At 39.5% G+C, this 15,386-nt stretch overlaps 1 protein-coding gene across 2 annotated transcripts; it reads left to right on the top strand.

Moving 5' to 3' along the window:
• Positions 1-455: 455 nt before the first annotated feature.
• CHORDC1 (cysteine and histidine rich domain containing 1) lies at positions 456-14,852 on the top strand (the record flags this gene model as incomplete). 2 transcript variants are annotated; one of them, XM_084278911.1, is made up of 11 exons in its annotated part: positions 456-519; positions 5,390-5,439; positions 7,214-7,270; positions 7,727-7,887; positions 8,435-8,535; positions 9,428-9,486; positions 11,123-11,193; positions 11,415-11,520; positions 12,946-13,065; positions 13,704-13,766; positions 14,281-14,852. In XM_084278911.1, 11 exons carry the CDS (start codon positions 456-458, stop codon positions 14,422-14,424), a joined length of 996 nt encoding a protein of 331 aa, XP_084135037.1. In that variant the 3' UTR covers positions 14,425-14,852. The 2 variants fall into 2 exon arrangements, with proteins under 2 accessions (XP_084135037.1, XP_084135038.1); XM_084278912.1 differs by lacking the exon at positions 7,214-7,270.
• Positions 14,853-15,386: the final 534 nt, after the last annotated feature.

The following is a 15,386-nucleotide window of genomic DNA, read 5'->3' as shown; positions in this document are numbered from 1 at the left end:
ATCCCGGCGGGAATTCACCTCCCGCTACATCTGGAGAGCTTTACAGGGATGCTTTACCCGGACGGCAGCTCGCAGGCAGACCAGGACAAGGCACACCAGCACCCCCACTTCCCCTCCCGAGCCCAACGCGCATGCGCCCCACCATCGGCTCACTCCAATGCCCGCCCCACCGTACGCATGCGCCCTGAAGTCCTGCTCCCTCCTTTCGCTGTGGCAGAGGTTTCCGCGCCGGGCTGGCGGTACCTGCGCAGTCGCGGCTGCCCGCGCTGCCCGCTCTCTCCTTCCCCCGAAGCTTCGTGAAGATTCCGGAAGGCTCCGGCCGGCTCTTTCCGCTGAGGGAGCGGCCCCGCCCCCTCCTCCGGCACTACCCGGCTTCCGCCTGCCGCAGCGCCGGGCTCCCCTGGCCTCCGCTCTCCCGCGGTGGGGCAGGAAGAGCAGCGGACCGCTCCGCCGCCATGTCCTTGCTCTGTTACAACCGGGGCTGCGGTCAGCGCTTCGACCCCGAAACTAACACGGAGGGTGAGAGCGGCGGGGGCGGAGGGGGAAGGGTAGCGCGGGGTGCTTCCCTCATTGCTCCCCCCACCCCGCTTTCAGTGTGGGGGAAGTGGAGGAGGGCCTTGGGGGAGGCTGCGGGGGTTCTGCAGGGGAGCTCTGAGGCGCTCAGGATTCCCGCCTGCTGCGGTGTCCTTCCCGGTTGCTGGAGCCGCGCTCTGCGGAGCTGTCAGGCAGGCCGCGGGCTCGCTCAGCACTGAGGGCAGGGAAAGCTCTGGCCTGAGCGGGGGGCAGGCCCCCTGTGTGTGGCTCTCCCGCCCGCGCCCGTCCGGTACTGCACGGTGCTGGGCCCGGCTCGCTTCTCCCCGCAAATCCCGTGTTTTCCGCTGGTGCGGTCTGTCGCTTGAGGGATGGAGGGGCGGCCCGGCGTGGAAAACCGGTGCTGCCCATGGCTCCATTGCCAGCTTCGCGGTGGCTGGACAGCGAATCGAGCCCGGGCCGGGAATTGTCCCGTCACGGCAGAGGTGTGGGGCTGGCTCTGGCGCTCCTTTGTAGCAGTAAAGTAATAAAAGTACTGTCATAGCAGTATGAGGGAGAAGAGGCAATGAGAAGTGGTTCTTTACATTGCTGTCATTTGTTCTGAAGGTGGAAACTGGAGGCCTTAAGGAGAGGTTTTTTTCTTTTGAGGGCCTCTGTGGATGTTGCATATGTAGCAGGTACCAGGTACTTTTTCTTTTTTTTTAAATTGTAATATGTGGGCTTGCTGCAGGTAATTAAATGTATCTTACGATATGTGTGTCTGCTCTGCCAAGTGCTTTGGGCTCTTGGCAGTGCTTCTCCTGTGCATGCTGGGAATCCAGTACCTGGCGGAACATCTTTAAAGCACTATTATTTCAGGTTTCCTAATTCCACAAAAGACTGCAAAAGACTGATCTGAGTTTTCAGGAGGTTTGCCCTCAGCTAGTTTGCAATGTAACTCTCTTGGCTAAATTTCTAGAATGGCCTCTTTGTGTTAGCTTAAGTTTTAGTGACCCATAAGACTATAAGTAGGCTAACAGGTTCTAGCATGTGCATATTCTGTGATTCAGATCCATGGCATAAAGTGTGTTTAGTTTATTTGTGCTAAGTACTTCCAAAGAGGGGCAGCATTTTGCGTAGGGCTAACTAATGTTAGCAACAGATAAACCAGGCACTTCTATTAAGTGATTTCTTCCTTCACTACCACCCCTCATACCCTGTTGCCCCAAAAGACAAAGCAGATAGGGATGTTTATATTAAGAATTATCACTACGACTTCAAAAACTGGATTTGTTATTAAAATAACAGTTCTTTATCCTGTGTTCATGATGAAAGTTAGAATAGACCCGATCTATTTAGCATGGCCTTATGTTAGTTGTGTGGTGCTTGGATTGGGGAAAATAACTTCTTGCAGTGAAGTTTGTTTTTGTAAATGGCTGGAACACTGGCTGGAATTAGTGTCCTAAACTAAACAAGCCTTAAGGTAAACATAGTTATTCAGGCACCACTTCAGGAAACCAGGTTTTACGTTTCCAGCGGAAATAGAGTGATTGTAACTTCTGGCATCCGTAAACTTCACCAGGGTCATTGGGATGATTCCTGTTTAGGCATCTAAATGCATACTTAGCTGTATATGACTGTCAACTTCAAATGGTTTTGTTCAGAACTATATTTGGATTTAGTTCTAAAATATTGTGGGAATTAAGGCTAGTATATGTGTTAAACATCATAATACTTACCCCTTTATTAAGTTTTGCATTGATATAATTAATAGATAAGCTTAGGATCAATGTATCTATAGGAAATTTTCTTAAATGAAAATGGATACAGCCTCAAAGCACTATTGGAGCTTTCAGGAGGTTTTTGTCTACATTCACCCTGCAGTATAGCTTATTCACACAGTGATGATTGATGGAAGAGGCCATTAATCTTCTCCTTAGAACCAGGTGGCTGAAATAATACATGCATGTATTTTCTGTAAAAACTAATTGTTTTCAAACTATGAGCAAGTGGCAGCTGGCTGACGTGAGGGACTGTATGCCTCTTAGGCAGAAAAACAGGCATGAGGGAAGTCATTAAAGGTGTGCCTACACAATTGTGATGGAGTGCACAGTAAGGATTTCATCTGGCACACGTGAGAAGGTACAAATTTCAGATGCATTTCAGATATGTTAACTACTAGTTAGTCCATGCTATTGAAGACTTGCACAGCATTTGTCACAGAAGGTAGAATTTGAACAGGTGGAAAGTTTATGTATGTGTTTGTCCCAATTTCTTTATTGTAATGCAACAATTTTTGTTATAGGCTGTAATTCAGATCTTTCTTAATGGGGTTTAATTTGGTCCACTGCTAGAACAGTAGCACATACTTTCTCCTTAGATTGGAGGATCTGTGATGTTACACCTGCAGGATAAACCTCATGATCGTGGACCTGATGAAAACTGATTTTAGCAAGAAACAGTAGCCTAGATTTTTCAAGTCTGAGGATGCAACATGATTCCATTGAGAATACCTCTGAGTTTGGATGACCGATACCATTTTCTATGTTGACGTTTAACAAAAAGACAGTGATGTCCAGTGACAGGACAAGAGGCAGTGGGTGCAAGCTGGAGCACAGGAGCTTCCATGGGAACTTAAGGAATCGGCATTTAATAAAAAAAATGAGCCCACCAAGCAGCCTGAAAATTTGAGGTACTTACATCTCCAAAAATTATCTGAGTGAGAGAAAATGCCTTCTTTGAAAAATTTAACTTTGTCCTGGTTAAGGAAAGGTAATAAAAGCAGTGGAAACATGACTTGGATTCCCATTCTTCCACCCCCCCGCCAAAAAATGCACAATAGGAACCAAAATGTGAAAATTGAACTCTGACAAATAAGAAATAGACAGGGTTCTAACTACTCAGGTGACTGTTGATGTGTTTTAAATTCCCAGTTTTCCCCACCTAGTCTGAGATGGCATATTTTTATGGATATAGTCTTTAATCAGGTAAGAGTTGTTTGGCTCAGTATGAGAGAAAATGAGGGACGTTTTCCTGCACTCTGGTATGCTGAATGGTCAGACAGCTTATTACTGGGTAAGTCCCAGTGCCTCTCTTTGAGGTACTGAAGGACTTCTTATACTGTCTTCTGTTGTGGAATATGCATGGCCCTGGTGAGGTAGCAGTTATTTGCTCTGTGATCTACCTCCTGCAGAGACGGCTTTAGGGGCCAGGGAAAAAGGATTGGCCTTGGCCAGATGGACAAACAGATGCTCCTCTGTGTCCGATTTGTGAACTGGAGGATAGCTGCCCCTGAGTTAATTGATCCTAAGATGGTGTTGGTCCCTAGAAATGCTGCACTGATTAATGCCACTTATCTTATTTAAACCCATGTGCTTGTGAGGGATTAGAAATATTAATTTAAGTCTTCTGCCTCAGAAATAATCTTTGCTGCAAACTGAGTTTAGGTTTACTGCTGTGATGCTTATGATGACATGCTTCTATACTTCTGGAAAAGAGAAACTCCTGGTTTTACTTCTCTTTGTTTTAGTGCTGAAGTCCTGGGCTCTTTATACCAAATAAGCACTTTTAAAAAATTACTTTCTTGTGAGGTTTACATTTACAAAAGCATTAGTTTTTCACCCTGAAGCTGAAAGAATTGGTAGAAGTTCCTGAATACGTATTTTAAGTCCTGCTGAAACTAATGTCCCTAAATACATGCCTTTTGAGTTAAGGTAGGAGCTGTCACCTTAAAGCAACGTGTCTGTCACGCAGTATTAGTGCCTTAGATTTAGGCCCTGAATATGAAATTAAACAAAATTAGATTAAGATTTCTCTAAAAGCTGCATATTTATAGAAATGAAAACAAAGTTATCTGTCTTTAAGATCATTTAATATCTGTAAGCACATTACTAATAAAGTTGCTTATCAATTTTCTCTTTTGCCCCATATTGTGTGAATTGTGATACTTTTATGAAGGCTTATTATTAAAATTGTTTCAGTTTATGTCACTTTTAATTTTAGCTGTTTCAACAAAAATTGAGCTTTAAAGGCTAAAAGATAGCTGGTGTTTCCCATCACTTTTAGAGTCAAGTCATTAAAATATTATCTATGCAGTATATGTCAAAGAAGTTATATAATCAGGATATTTATAGTACACTTCAAAAATACATTATGTTACATAAAAAGGGAACAGTTGCTACATAAAAAAAGCTGTAGTGTTGATAAATATCTGGGAATGTATACAGTTCAGGTAATGGAAGTTGTGTTTTAGCATGCTGTTTGTACAGAACCTTTTAATAATTAACAGCATTGACATGTCTAAATTGTATATATGGGATACTGGCCTTTGGGTTCAAGTCCTTAAGTGACCTAGGATACAACTAAAAGAACAAGCTAATTATAATGGATAAAATAATGAACTGAAGATTTCTCAAGAGAATTTAACTGTTTTTTTAGAGAAGGCCTTGATCAGGTGCGAATAAGTGTATTTGATGCTGTAAAGTAGTATTTTATGTCTGTTGGGTGGCTGTAGGGCCCCCTTTTTTTGTTCTACTGAATTACCAGTGAAGACTAGTTATTGATGAGGGTAAGGGGTGGTCCATAGAAAGTTTACTTGTTCCATATGGAAATATGTTTGTCTTAGGTGACTGCTTTCTGGCTTGTGGGGTATAATACAGGTGAAAAAAAAAAGAAATCTTGATTATTTAGGCTTGCTGTATTCACTCAGAAAGCTCTTCTGTGGAGTCTGTATTTTCTTTCATAATTATGTGCATTTGGGGAAGTCAGGCAGCTCATGACATACATGGATTGCAAGCACGAAATTTTTGCTGGGTTTGTGAATCATATTAATAAGCATTGTTGGTATCCCTGGGTATTAATAATAGTAATTTTCTTTTAGATTCATGCACATATCATCCAGGTGTGCCAGTCTTTCATGATGCTCTCAAAGTAAGTATGCAACTATCTTTTTAAGTCATATCTTTTTTTCTGTATGTGTAAAACTTTTCCTTTTTCATGCCAAATGTTTCAGTGGTATGTAAGTTGATGTCCAGCCTATGATGTTTGAGCAACTCCATGAAATTAGAAAAGCACATTTACCCAAAACTTCAAAAGAAATTAAAAGCTCTACTCATGGTCTAAATGCCGTGCAAGTCGGTATGACACACGTTTCCTATTGATTGCCTTTAGATGACTCAATGCTTTAGTTAGGTCATTTGAATAGGTCTTTGGAGGCATTGAGAGATATCATACTCTTTCAGTTAATTAACCTGCCTGGAATTCAAACAAGCTGTTTGTGGTCTTAGTATGTACAATGTGTATGTGACATTTGCCTCCTGTAAAAAATAATTGTGTTCTGCTGATCTGACAAGTGAGTATGTTGATGAAGTTAGGACTGGTTGTACATGCCTCTGATGCAGCTGTCCAGGATTCTTGAGCTGTATCTTCAGTAGTGAATTAAATATACCTGTGACTGGTGTCCAGTGCTCAGGCCAACTACTTAGCCCATATTCCTTATATTACACTTTTTTGCTACTTCAGGATCTACTGGATGCATCTAAAGCACCCACAGGGAATTACATGAGGCAAAACTACCAAAACAGTACTGGAAATCATTCTGACAATATAATGGCCAGAAATGTGGTGTCCAGAAACAGACCCTGGCACTGATAATTGTATTAATGCAGATGCAACCCAAATTACCTTTCTTAGAACGCATAACTGCTGTACTTTGGGGCAAGCATCGTTTCTAGGTACTTAGGAACTGCTTCTACTGGCAGTGTATCTCGTCCCTGTCCCATAATGTGATGTCTTTTGAGCTCGTGGAAGCTGGTGCATATGTGCTGCCTAATGAATTTTCTATAAGCTATTGCTCTTACTGCAGAAGCACTTGACTGGCTGTTAGATCAAATAGGATACGGTTTCTTAGACTATGGTGCTTAGTTTTATACAAAATTATAGTTGTACTCAAAACACAGTACATAAAACTTTACCTAATAAAACCAGAAGTTGTACAGTTACATCAAAAGCTTGTGTTTACTCCCTCTTTCTTCTATACACATGCCATTTTTAAAACAATTACTACTCCCCCTCCCTGCCCTGCCCCCTCCCTCCCCTGCCCCAATCTTGTCTCTTGGTCTAATTAAAAATTTTGTCGTAATTTTGTATGAGCAGCTTTCTTCCTGCCATGAATTCCACATAATCTAAGTGGGCAGGGTGAACTTTTTGTCTGCTCAACCGTTGAAATAGTTGATATTCTGAGATGTTTCACAACCACCTACCTAAACCACATTATGTTGCTCTGCTTAAACTTTCAAAGCAATGATGCATTTATTAGTCAAACTGTGTCCTTCACTAAGGTTCTTTTGAGGTGTAAGATACATTATTCATAGTGGCAAGATAATTCTCTCTAAAACTGAATTTCTTTGAGAGCAAATAAAATTTCTGTTTCCGGTTGAACAGAGTTGGCACCTAACTTGTCATGGAAATGCTGCCTCCTGTTTACCAAACTTTCTGATTAAGGCAGCAGGAGTGAACTAGAGACAGCAGCTCTAACTGGTTTCTCTGGCTTTTAAAAATATAGATGATAATATTGTCCAAAGAAGGGAAGGAAATGATCTCTAGTTATATTGTAAAGGAATATAATTAATGTTCTGCTTTTTATAAGGTGTTGCCAAGTAAAAGTAGTCATGTTTGTTTTGTTTTTATTCCAAAATGTTTATAGGGCTGGTCATGTTGTAAGAGAAGAACAACAGACTTTTCTGACTTCTTAAGCATTGCGGTATGTACCCATGATGAGATAATGCTTTTATGCTTATCAAATGACAGTGATAAATACTAAATGCTATATGTACTTACATATTTAATATCTGCATGCTTCTGATAAACTGCCTTAAATCTTGCATGCACTGTTTTTCTTGATGTAATGTTGAAATTGAATCTCATTTTCAAGCTTTAATGGTTGTAATCAGTTCTATCAAACCTATTTTGATGCTTGTTAACAAGAAGGAAGGTCAATATTTTTATGTTTCTTGATTACAGAAAGTATGCATTTTCCTTTTCATGTATGTCCAAATTATTTTCCAGTTTAGTTGTAGGATTTCCTTTGCAGCTCATGTTTCAAGTGGGTTAAAAGAGAAGATGGGACTGAAGAAATAAATTAAGAAAAACTTTTTGCAAATCTTGATAATTTGAAACTACACTGTATGTATATTTAAACATATGCTTTCCATTGTAGGGCTGTACAAAGGGTCTCCATAACAGTGAGAAACCTCCCGAGCCTGTCAAACCTGAAGTCAAAACTACCTCTGAACGAAAGGAGCTAGCTGAACTGAAACCCAAATTTCAAGAACACATAATTCAGGCACCAAAACCGCTGGAAACAATTAAAAGACCAAGGTGTGGTATATGAAACTTTGCCAAATTTGTGGTTGGTTGACCAAGTAAAGAGTGCGTTTGGTTATTCATTATTACACATAGTGCAAAAATTACAAAATTAACTTCAAAAAGTTCGTGTTTGATAGCAGTGAGATAATAGACTTCTGGTTAGGACAAGGTAGCACCGGATTTCTCAGTGTAGGAAACAGAAATTGCAGTCTAAAGCCTCAGAGCTTAAAATGCCACTAGCAATTGTCATCAGTGTTTTAAATATTTGTAAAAAGAATTATAGGGTACTTGTATCTAGATCCCTTAATGTTTCTGTTTTATTTCTGTTGTTGGAGATTGTTCAGAATTAACTGTTGAAAGCCAAGACTGCCTTCTAAACTTCTAGTGTGTTTTTCAATAAACATTAAGAATCGTCATTTACAAATCTAGTTTGTTTGCTGCTGTAAGGAAGAGCCTTATGGCAAGATTAAAAGTTACAATTTTATTGTCTTCTGTAAATTATTTTTCATGAAGCTGACATGAATACATAGGTCTGGGTTTTGTTTGATTTTTTTTTTAGCCCAGATGAGCCAATGATAAATTTGCAGCTGAAAGTGTCAGCTTCTTTGAAGCAAGCACTAGATAAACTGAAACTGTCATCAGAAAACGAAGAAAAAAAAGGTAAGCATTTAAGGAGGTGAAGTAGGTACATGATACTAATTACCACACAAAGAAATTACATACTGTTTTTGTTGTTGTTTCTGCAGTAATGCTCTTGTTCTGAATAATCTGCAAAATATATTCTGGTCTAGGTAATGATAAAGATTAAATGGGAACAATGTGAAGATTTGGGTGTTGGGAGCAGTATGTTCCCATTAAAATAGGCAGTTCAAATAATTTTGTCATGTTTCCTGGTAGAATCAACATCATGAGAACACCCATTTCTGAATGTATAACTGAAAGAGTTTCCCAAAAAATGAGCTATACTCCTACGTTATTGCAGATACAGTGCCATATAAAACCTTGCAGAAACTGGTAATGTTTTTTTTGGAATTTGGTTCCAGAACTGCACTGCTCCTCAAGAAACTCTTTCCAGTTTCAAACCACATTAGTGGCTATTTTACACTCTTTTTGTTCCCATTCCAAAATGTCATTTAGCTCTTCTTTCTACGTGGTATCCAAATCCCTTCCTTCTGTGTATTTATAGGCAGCAGTTGGAGCCTTTTGCTTTCTTTGTTTTACAGAACTGAACAAGATGAGTGATTGTTCTCTGCCCCTATGATTGTAATAATCCTTTTCTTCAATTCTTTTTCTCCTCTTAAACTGATGTAAAGGGGTAGAACCAAGAACGTGATGCACACGTGATAAACCTTTTCAAATATTTCCATAATTTCTCTTTCTTTGTACTTTTTGGGCAGACTTCAGTGCCAGGCAGAGAATAGATACCTGGAGAGGGTTTGGGGGTGTTTGGTTGCTTTTGCTCCTTAGCTTGTTTTAATTCTCAGTAAAAGCAGAATATTTAGTACATTATACAATACAGTTTCTTTTTTCTATAATATTACTCTGTTTATAGAGGAAGACAGTGATGAAATCAAGATTGGGACAACATGTAAAAATGCAGGCTGTTCAAAAGTAAGTGGCCCAGTTCGCTCATGCACAGTTTTTTGTTTTCCTTTATTGGGTGTGTTTTGTTTGCTACAGATTGATTGGAAATGGAACAAAGTCCATCACGCTTAACAAATGCACGTTTGATAACACACTCGATATGAATGGTTGTGAGCTGTTCTGTACTATGGATGCAGTAAGCTTGACATTACTTTTTTTTTTTAAGCCTGTCCTAAACTTCTAATGAGTAACCCTGCCAAGCCCATACACTGATGTGTTTCAAATTAACATGTAAAATAAAATATTGGTGAGAAGTGGCTTACTGATAAGACTTGAATTGCTCTTCATAATCTGTGTGTATAGGTCAGAAGTATCTGCAGATACTACTAGTTAATGCTTCGTGCCAGAAGAATCTATTAAAAAATATTTTAACTCTTAAAGTACCAAAATTAGACTTTATATATCATAGTCATTTAAAGTGAATGGTTTCTTAGACTGACATCCTTGTGTGGTACAGAACAGTAGAATTTAAATAGGTATTTCATAGAATTATAGCATGTTTTGGGATCAACGGGACCTCAGAGATCATCTAGTTCCAACCCCCTGCCATGGGCAGGGACATCCTCCACTAGCCCAGGGTACCCAAAGCCTCATCCAACCTGTCCTTGAACCCTGCCAGGATCCAGGGGCAGACACAGCTTATTTGAGCACCCTGTACCAGGGCCTCACCATGCTCACGGGGAAGAATTTCTTCCTAATATCTCAGTCTACCCACTTTCATCTTGAGGCCATTCCCCCTTGTCCTCTCACTCCCTGCCCTTGCAAACAGCCCCTCTCCATCTTTCCAGTAGCCCCTTCAGGTACTGGAAGGCTTCTGTAAGGTCTCCTCAGAGCATTCTCCAGGCTGAACAAGCCCAACTATCTCGGCCTGTCCTTGTAGGGGAGGTGTTCCAGCCCTCTGATCATTTTTGTGGTCCTCTTCTGGACTCCCAACAGCTCCATGTCTTTCCTGTACAGAGCACCCCAGAGCTGGACGCAGCACTGCCGATGGGGTCTCTCTCACCAGACCAGAGCAGAGGGGCAGAATCCCCTCTCTTGACCTGCTGGTCATGCTGCTTTAGATGCTATGCAGCACAAGGTTGGGTTTCTGGGCTGCAAGTGCAGATTGCTGGCTCATGTTGAGCTTTACATCCACCCACACCCCCACATCCTTCTGCTCATGCCTGCCCTCTTACTTGTGTTTGGAAGAACTGCTGTGATACTCAGAGTTCTATATTGTTTAATTTACTTATTTGAAAATCCATATGTATGATTTTTTTCCAGTCTGCTACTTGCTTTCTCTAAATATTCAGAGTATTTTTAACATTAGGTATCTGTGAGGATCTGAAGTGACCTTTGTGAGCATAGATGATGTCACCACTGAAGTACTCCATTGAAGTAATATAAAGTATAGATTGTTAGAAGGAATGCCAAGGAGCCTTTGTGCATAAAGGGTAAATGGTTATTTTGAAAAGCTAGGGCAAGCCATTAGATTTAGATTATTTACTCAAAACCTTTGTAATACTTTGTTCATTGTTTGTGTTGTGGTTTATGTTTTGGTTTGGTTTTTCCTTTGGTCCACACCCTGTAATAGTAATGTGCCTTAAATGCTTTGTTTTACTAGACATACGAAGGACCACACAGTTCAGAAGAAGTATGTATATACCATTCTGGTGTACCTATATTCCATGAAGGGTTAGTATTCAGTTAACTTTAATTTTTTTTTCAATTCCTCTATTCCTGCTTTCTTTGTAGATATTGCCTTATCCCTCTGTGTTATATCTTCAGTCAAAAATGGCAATGCTTGAAGAAGGTGCAGTAAATTAACAGTAATATCGCATAATGGAAAGTTCTTAAGGACTTGCAATAAATGGTGTCCTAAATATTGTTTCTTAATTACTTTGAAAACTTTCAAGGATGAAGTATTGGAGCTGTTGCAAAAGAAAAACATCTGACTTCAATACCTTTTTAGCTCAAGAAGGCTGCACAACAGGAACACACGTATGGACTAAAAAGGATGCGGTAAGTAACATGAAGGTTGCGTTCTGATTCTGGAATACTGAAATGGAATTAGTAGCTGGAGTGAGTTATTACTGAAGTTGAGCTGTTAGAGATCGCTGCCTCTGAAATAGCATGGAGGATGTTATGCACTGCATGACAACAGAGAAGTGAAGTAATTTATAGTAGAAGTATCACTATTTTATCCTAAAAGCACTTTTGGCAAATTCAGCACTTCCGCTTTGTTAGTTAAGAAGGTCTATGGTTTTCTATATAAATACATTAGTTTAAAATTTGCTTTTTTTAGAAGCTTTTCTTCCCCCCAAAACCATGAAGAGAGCAGCCATAGGTGTTCTGTAACAAAGTAACTACTTCCAGTTTTGCTCTGAGTAGTTGAGTTGTTTAGGGATGGCAAGGAAGGTAAGGCTGATGAGGTTTCATGGGTGGGGATGGAAGGGTCCCTTTCTGTCGAATTTAAATTCTATTTACACAAGTGAATATTCTTCTCATCTGAATCTAAATCAATGTTTTGGTTTGGCTACCAGTATGACAAATAACGAGCACCTCGGTCTGGTTTGTACGTATTTCTTTGGAAGTATTTTTCACCTTGAAATTCTTCAAGGTTTAAAAAGATTCTTAGAGAACATTATGGAATGTAATCATAGAACTGAACACTTACTTCAAAAACATTAGCTAGTCACTTGTTGGATGCAGGTGAACAAAGAATTCTTGTTACAAATGTAATGTCAGTTGCTGTGGCACAATGGGTTTGATACTGCAAACATCTAGAACATTAAACAGAAGATCAAGGCATATTATAGAAAGTGTAGTTCAGTTTCCTCATTCTCTGAGCAGGAGAGTATTCTTGTAAAAAGTTGACCCAGATGCTTAGAACTGTATGTATATTAAATGTGTGTGTATTGAGCTAACAGGGTGTGGGGTTGACTTTTCCTTTTTTTGTGTCATTCTGGGTTGTTTTTTTCCCTGTCTATTTCTTCTGCATCAAAGAACAGAGGGTAATACTCAATAGCTCAGTGCAGTAACATCAACATTTCTTGGAGTCATGGCTTTCCTTTTCTTTGGTTCCTTTCTATTATGGACTGGATAACTAGTCTTGGAGAGGAAGGTATTTGAACAAGTGACACTTTTTTAATTTCTTTGTATGGGTATTTTTGTTTACATTTTCTGTCCCAGTTTCCTACTGCAGTCTCTGTCACAAGCATTGGTTTTTCTCACTTCTAACATTTGTCAAGGACTAGCAGCAAAAATACTTAGTTAAAAAAAGATGTAAGTGGAGCCTTGCAGTCTCCTGTGAACATGAACTGTAGTCCTTTATTAGCTGTGCTTATTGGCTATTAAAATAGTCCTGAGCTTTTATCCTAATGAATCTTGTAAAAATACTCCTCAATACAATTTTAAATCTTTTTTCGTAACTTTTTCCTTATATAGGGAAAGAAAGTAGTTCCATGCAGGCATGATTGGCACCAGACTGGAGGAGAAGTGACTATTTCTGTATATGCTAAAAACTCTGTTCCTGATCTGAGCTACGTAGAAGCAAATAGCACAATGGTGAGTATCCACCTTAAGTTTTAATGCTCTTTTTTTTATTTTTACAGCATCTTCAAGTTAGGAAAACCCAGCTTCTGTCTTTCTTACAATGCAGAGGTAGCATAATAATCTGTTCTGAGTAATGGCTTTTGCTTAACTTTTATGTATAGCATTTTTTTCCCTTCTGTCTGGACATCTGTACTTTAATATTAATTTTTTTTTTTACAACTGTGATATGTTAAAAAAAAAAAGGCTTTAATTTGATTTCCACAGTTAAAGCCCAAGTGTGATGGATTTGCATCACCATATGTGTAAATAATTACAGATTCATCATTTAATTATATTTGGCTTAATGTAATTTAATACTGTTCTTTACGGTATGCGGTTTCACAGCTCCTAATATTAAACAAGTGTTAAAATGCTTCTCCGATTTCTTAATCGCACAGTTGGAGAAAATGATAGAGCGTCCAGGCTGTGTATATGGCCACCATTGCCTGTGAGGCTGTGTTAGTCTGTTACAATGGATTGTTCACTTCTGTGTCTGAGGGAAAATTTGATCACTTGACGTACGGTAGGTTATATATATTTTGGTTAGGCATACTTGAGGTTTCAAGTGTTTTATTTGCCTGACAGAATTTTCTGGTTTTTGTCCTGTTTAGTTAAATATCCATATTGTATTTGAAGGAGAAAAGGAATTTCATCGCAGTGTGAAATTATGGGGCGTAAGTATAAGAATAATTCTGTTTTAAAACCAAAACACAGACCCTCAGTTTTTTCTCTTTCAAAACTGCTTTTCCTCTTTTCTCTGCAAGTTTTAAGAAATTCAGTTGCATTGTACTCAGTAATGTACATTAAAATCTGAATCTGCTGCCCCAAGTGATCAGGTATGACATCATAGTTGATGCTGCTTTGAGCAGAAGGTGACTTTCTGAGGCCCTTTCTGTCCCAGTCTGACCTCAGGTCCTAGCACCGTGGTAGTGGTTTGGCAGAAAACCCTTGACACTCTGTAATTGGATGTTCATGTCTGTGTTAGACTGACACATATATTTTGTATACCCAGGCATATGCTTATAGCTTGGGAATCAGAGAGTGTTGAGGTTTCCAGGTAACAGAGCGTGCTCTGTCTACCTAAATATCTGCTGAAGTTTAGTGATAAGGTACTCTTGCTAACTTAATTCCCTAATACCTAGAAGTCTGTTTCTTAAACTGAAATGTGAAATACATTGTCTGTTCTAGGTAATCGATGTAAAGAGGAGTTATGTGAACATGACGGCTACAAAGATTGAACTTACTATGAGAAAAGCAGAGCCCCTATTATGGGCAAGTCTTGAATTACCAGTACCCAACGCACAACAGAAAAAAGAGAATTCAGATCAATAATGATTCCAAAAGACAAGTTATTTCCCATTACGAAGTGGTGACTTGCTACTGTAATCAAATATTTAACTTTTATATATCGATTCATTTTTTTTAATGTTACATCATGTGTTCCATTTTATGAGAGGAATTTGATGCACAGTAAATGGGAGTGTAAACTTGAAGGGTAATAGCTAGTTCTACTCTTGCCCTCATGAGTATATTCTAGTTGGAGTGTCTCTAGTTGGGGATTTAGAGTAGAAGAGCTACTGCCCATTGCTTACCACCTTCTCTTCTGACTATACAAGTCTACTGTGTGTGGCAGTTTTTCAAGTGTTTGGTTTAGACTGCGTCTACGAGGTAGCACGAGTTAAATCCACCAGTGTGCATTATGAAGGATCCAGTAAAACAGATCTGAGTTTATAAAGCAGTTAACATGCAATTCTGTACCTAGAATAAGAAGGTACATAAAGGTAAAAGCGAAAGAACGCTTGTAGCCTTGCATGTTTATCTTCTGAGGCTAAGGTTTGTTTCAGTACCTGCTGGCTGTGGAGGGATGGAATAAAAGGTGTTCTGCTAAGGATTTCAGTACTTGCTGACTCTTTTGCTGTGTTTCACACACAAAACCAGAAGATTAGATTAAAATAAAGCAGCTGGCAAAAGGAGATTCTTTTTTTTTATCTCCTGTACCTTTGGTGTTTGAATTGTGAAATACAAAAGTGAATGGACAGTGAAATGACTGAATAACTCAGCTGTGGAGAGTATACAAACAGCAGGCTGTTGTAAAATTACCACAGTGTGCTGTATATATTTGACAGTCTTTTAAAATGTATATTCTGTCCTACAACACTTGAAGTTAGGGATCTTTCTTCAGAGTAGGTGGATGTGTAGAAGACTGCGCACTGTAGGTGTCTCAGGAAAGTTTTTTTTTCCTGTAGATATGCACAGCTCTATTTTTTTTCTGAGGATGGCAGTTTAAGAACTGA

Source organism: Gallinula chloropus (assembly GCF_964237585.1).
Source record: "Gallinula chloropus genome assembly, chromosome: 1".
Lineage (NCBI taxonomy): Eukaryota > Metazoa > Chordata > Aves > Gruiformes > Rallidae > Gallinula > Gallinula chloropus.
The sequence above is the reverse complement of the archived record's forward strand: the minus strand, read 5'-3'. Positions and strand labels throughout refer to the sequence as shown.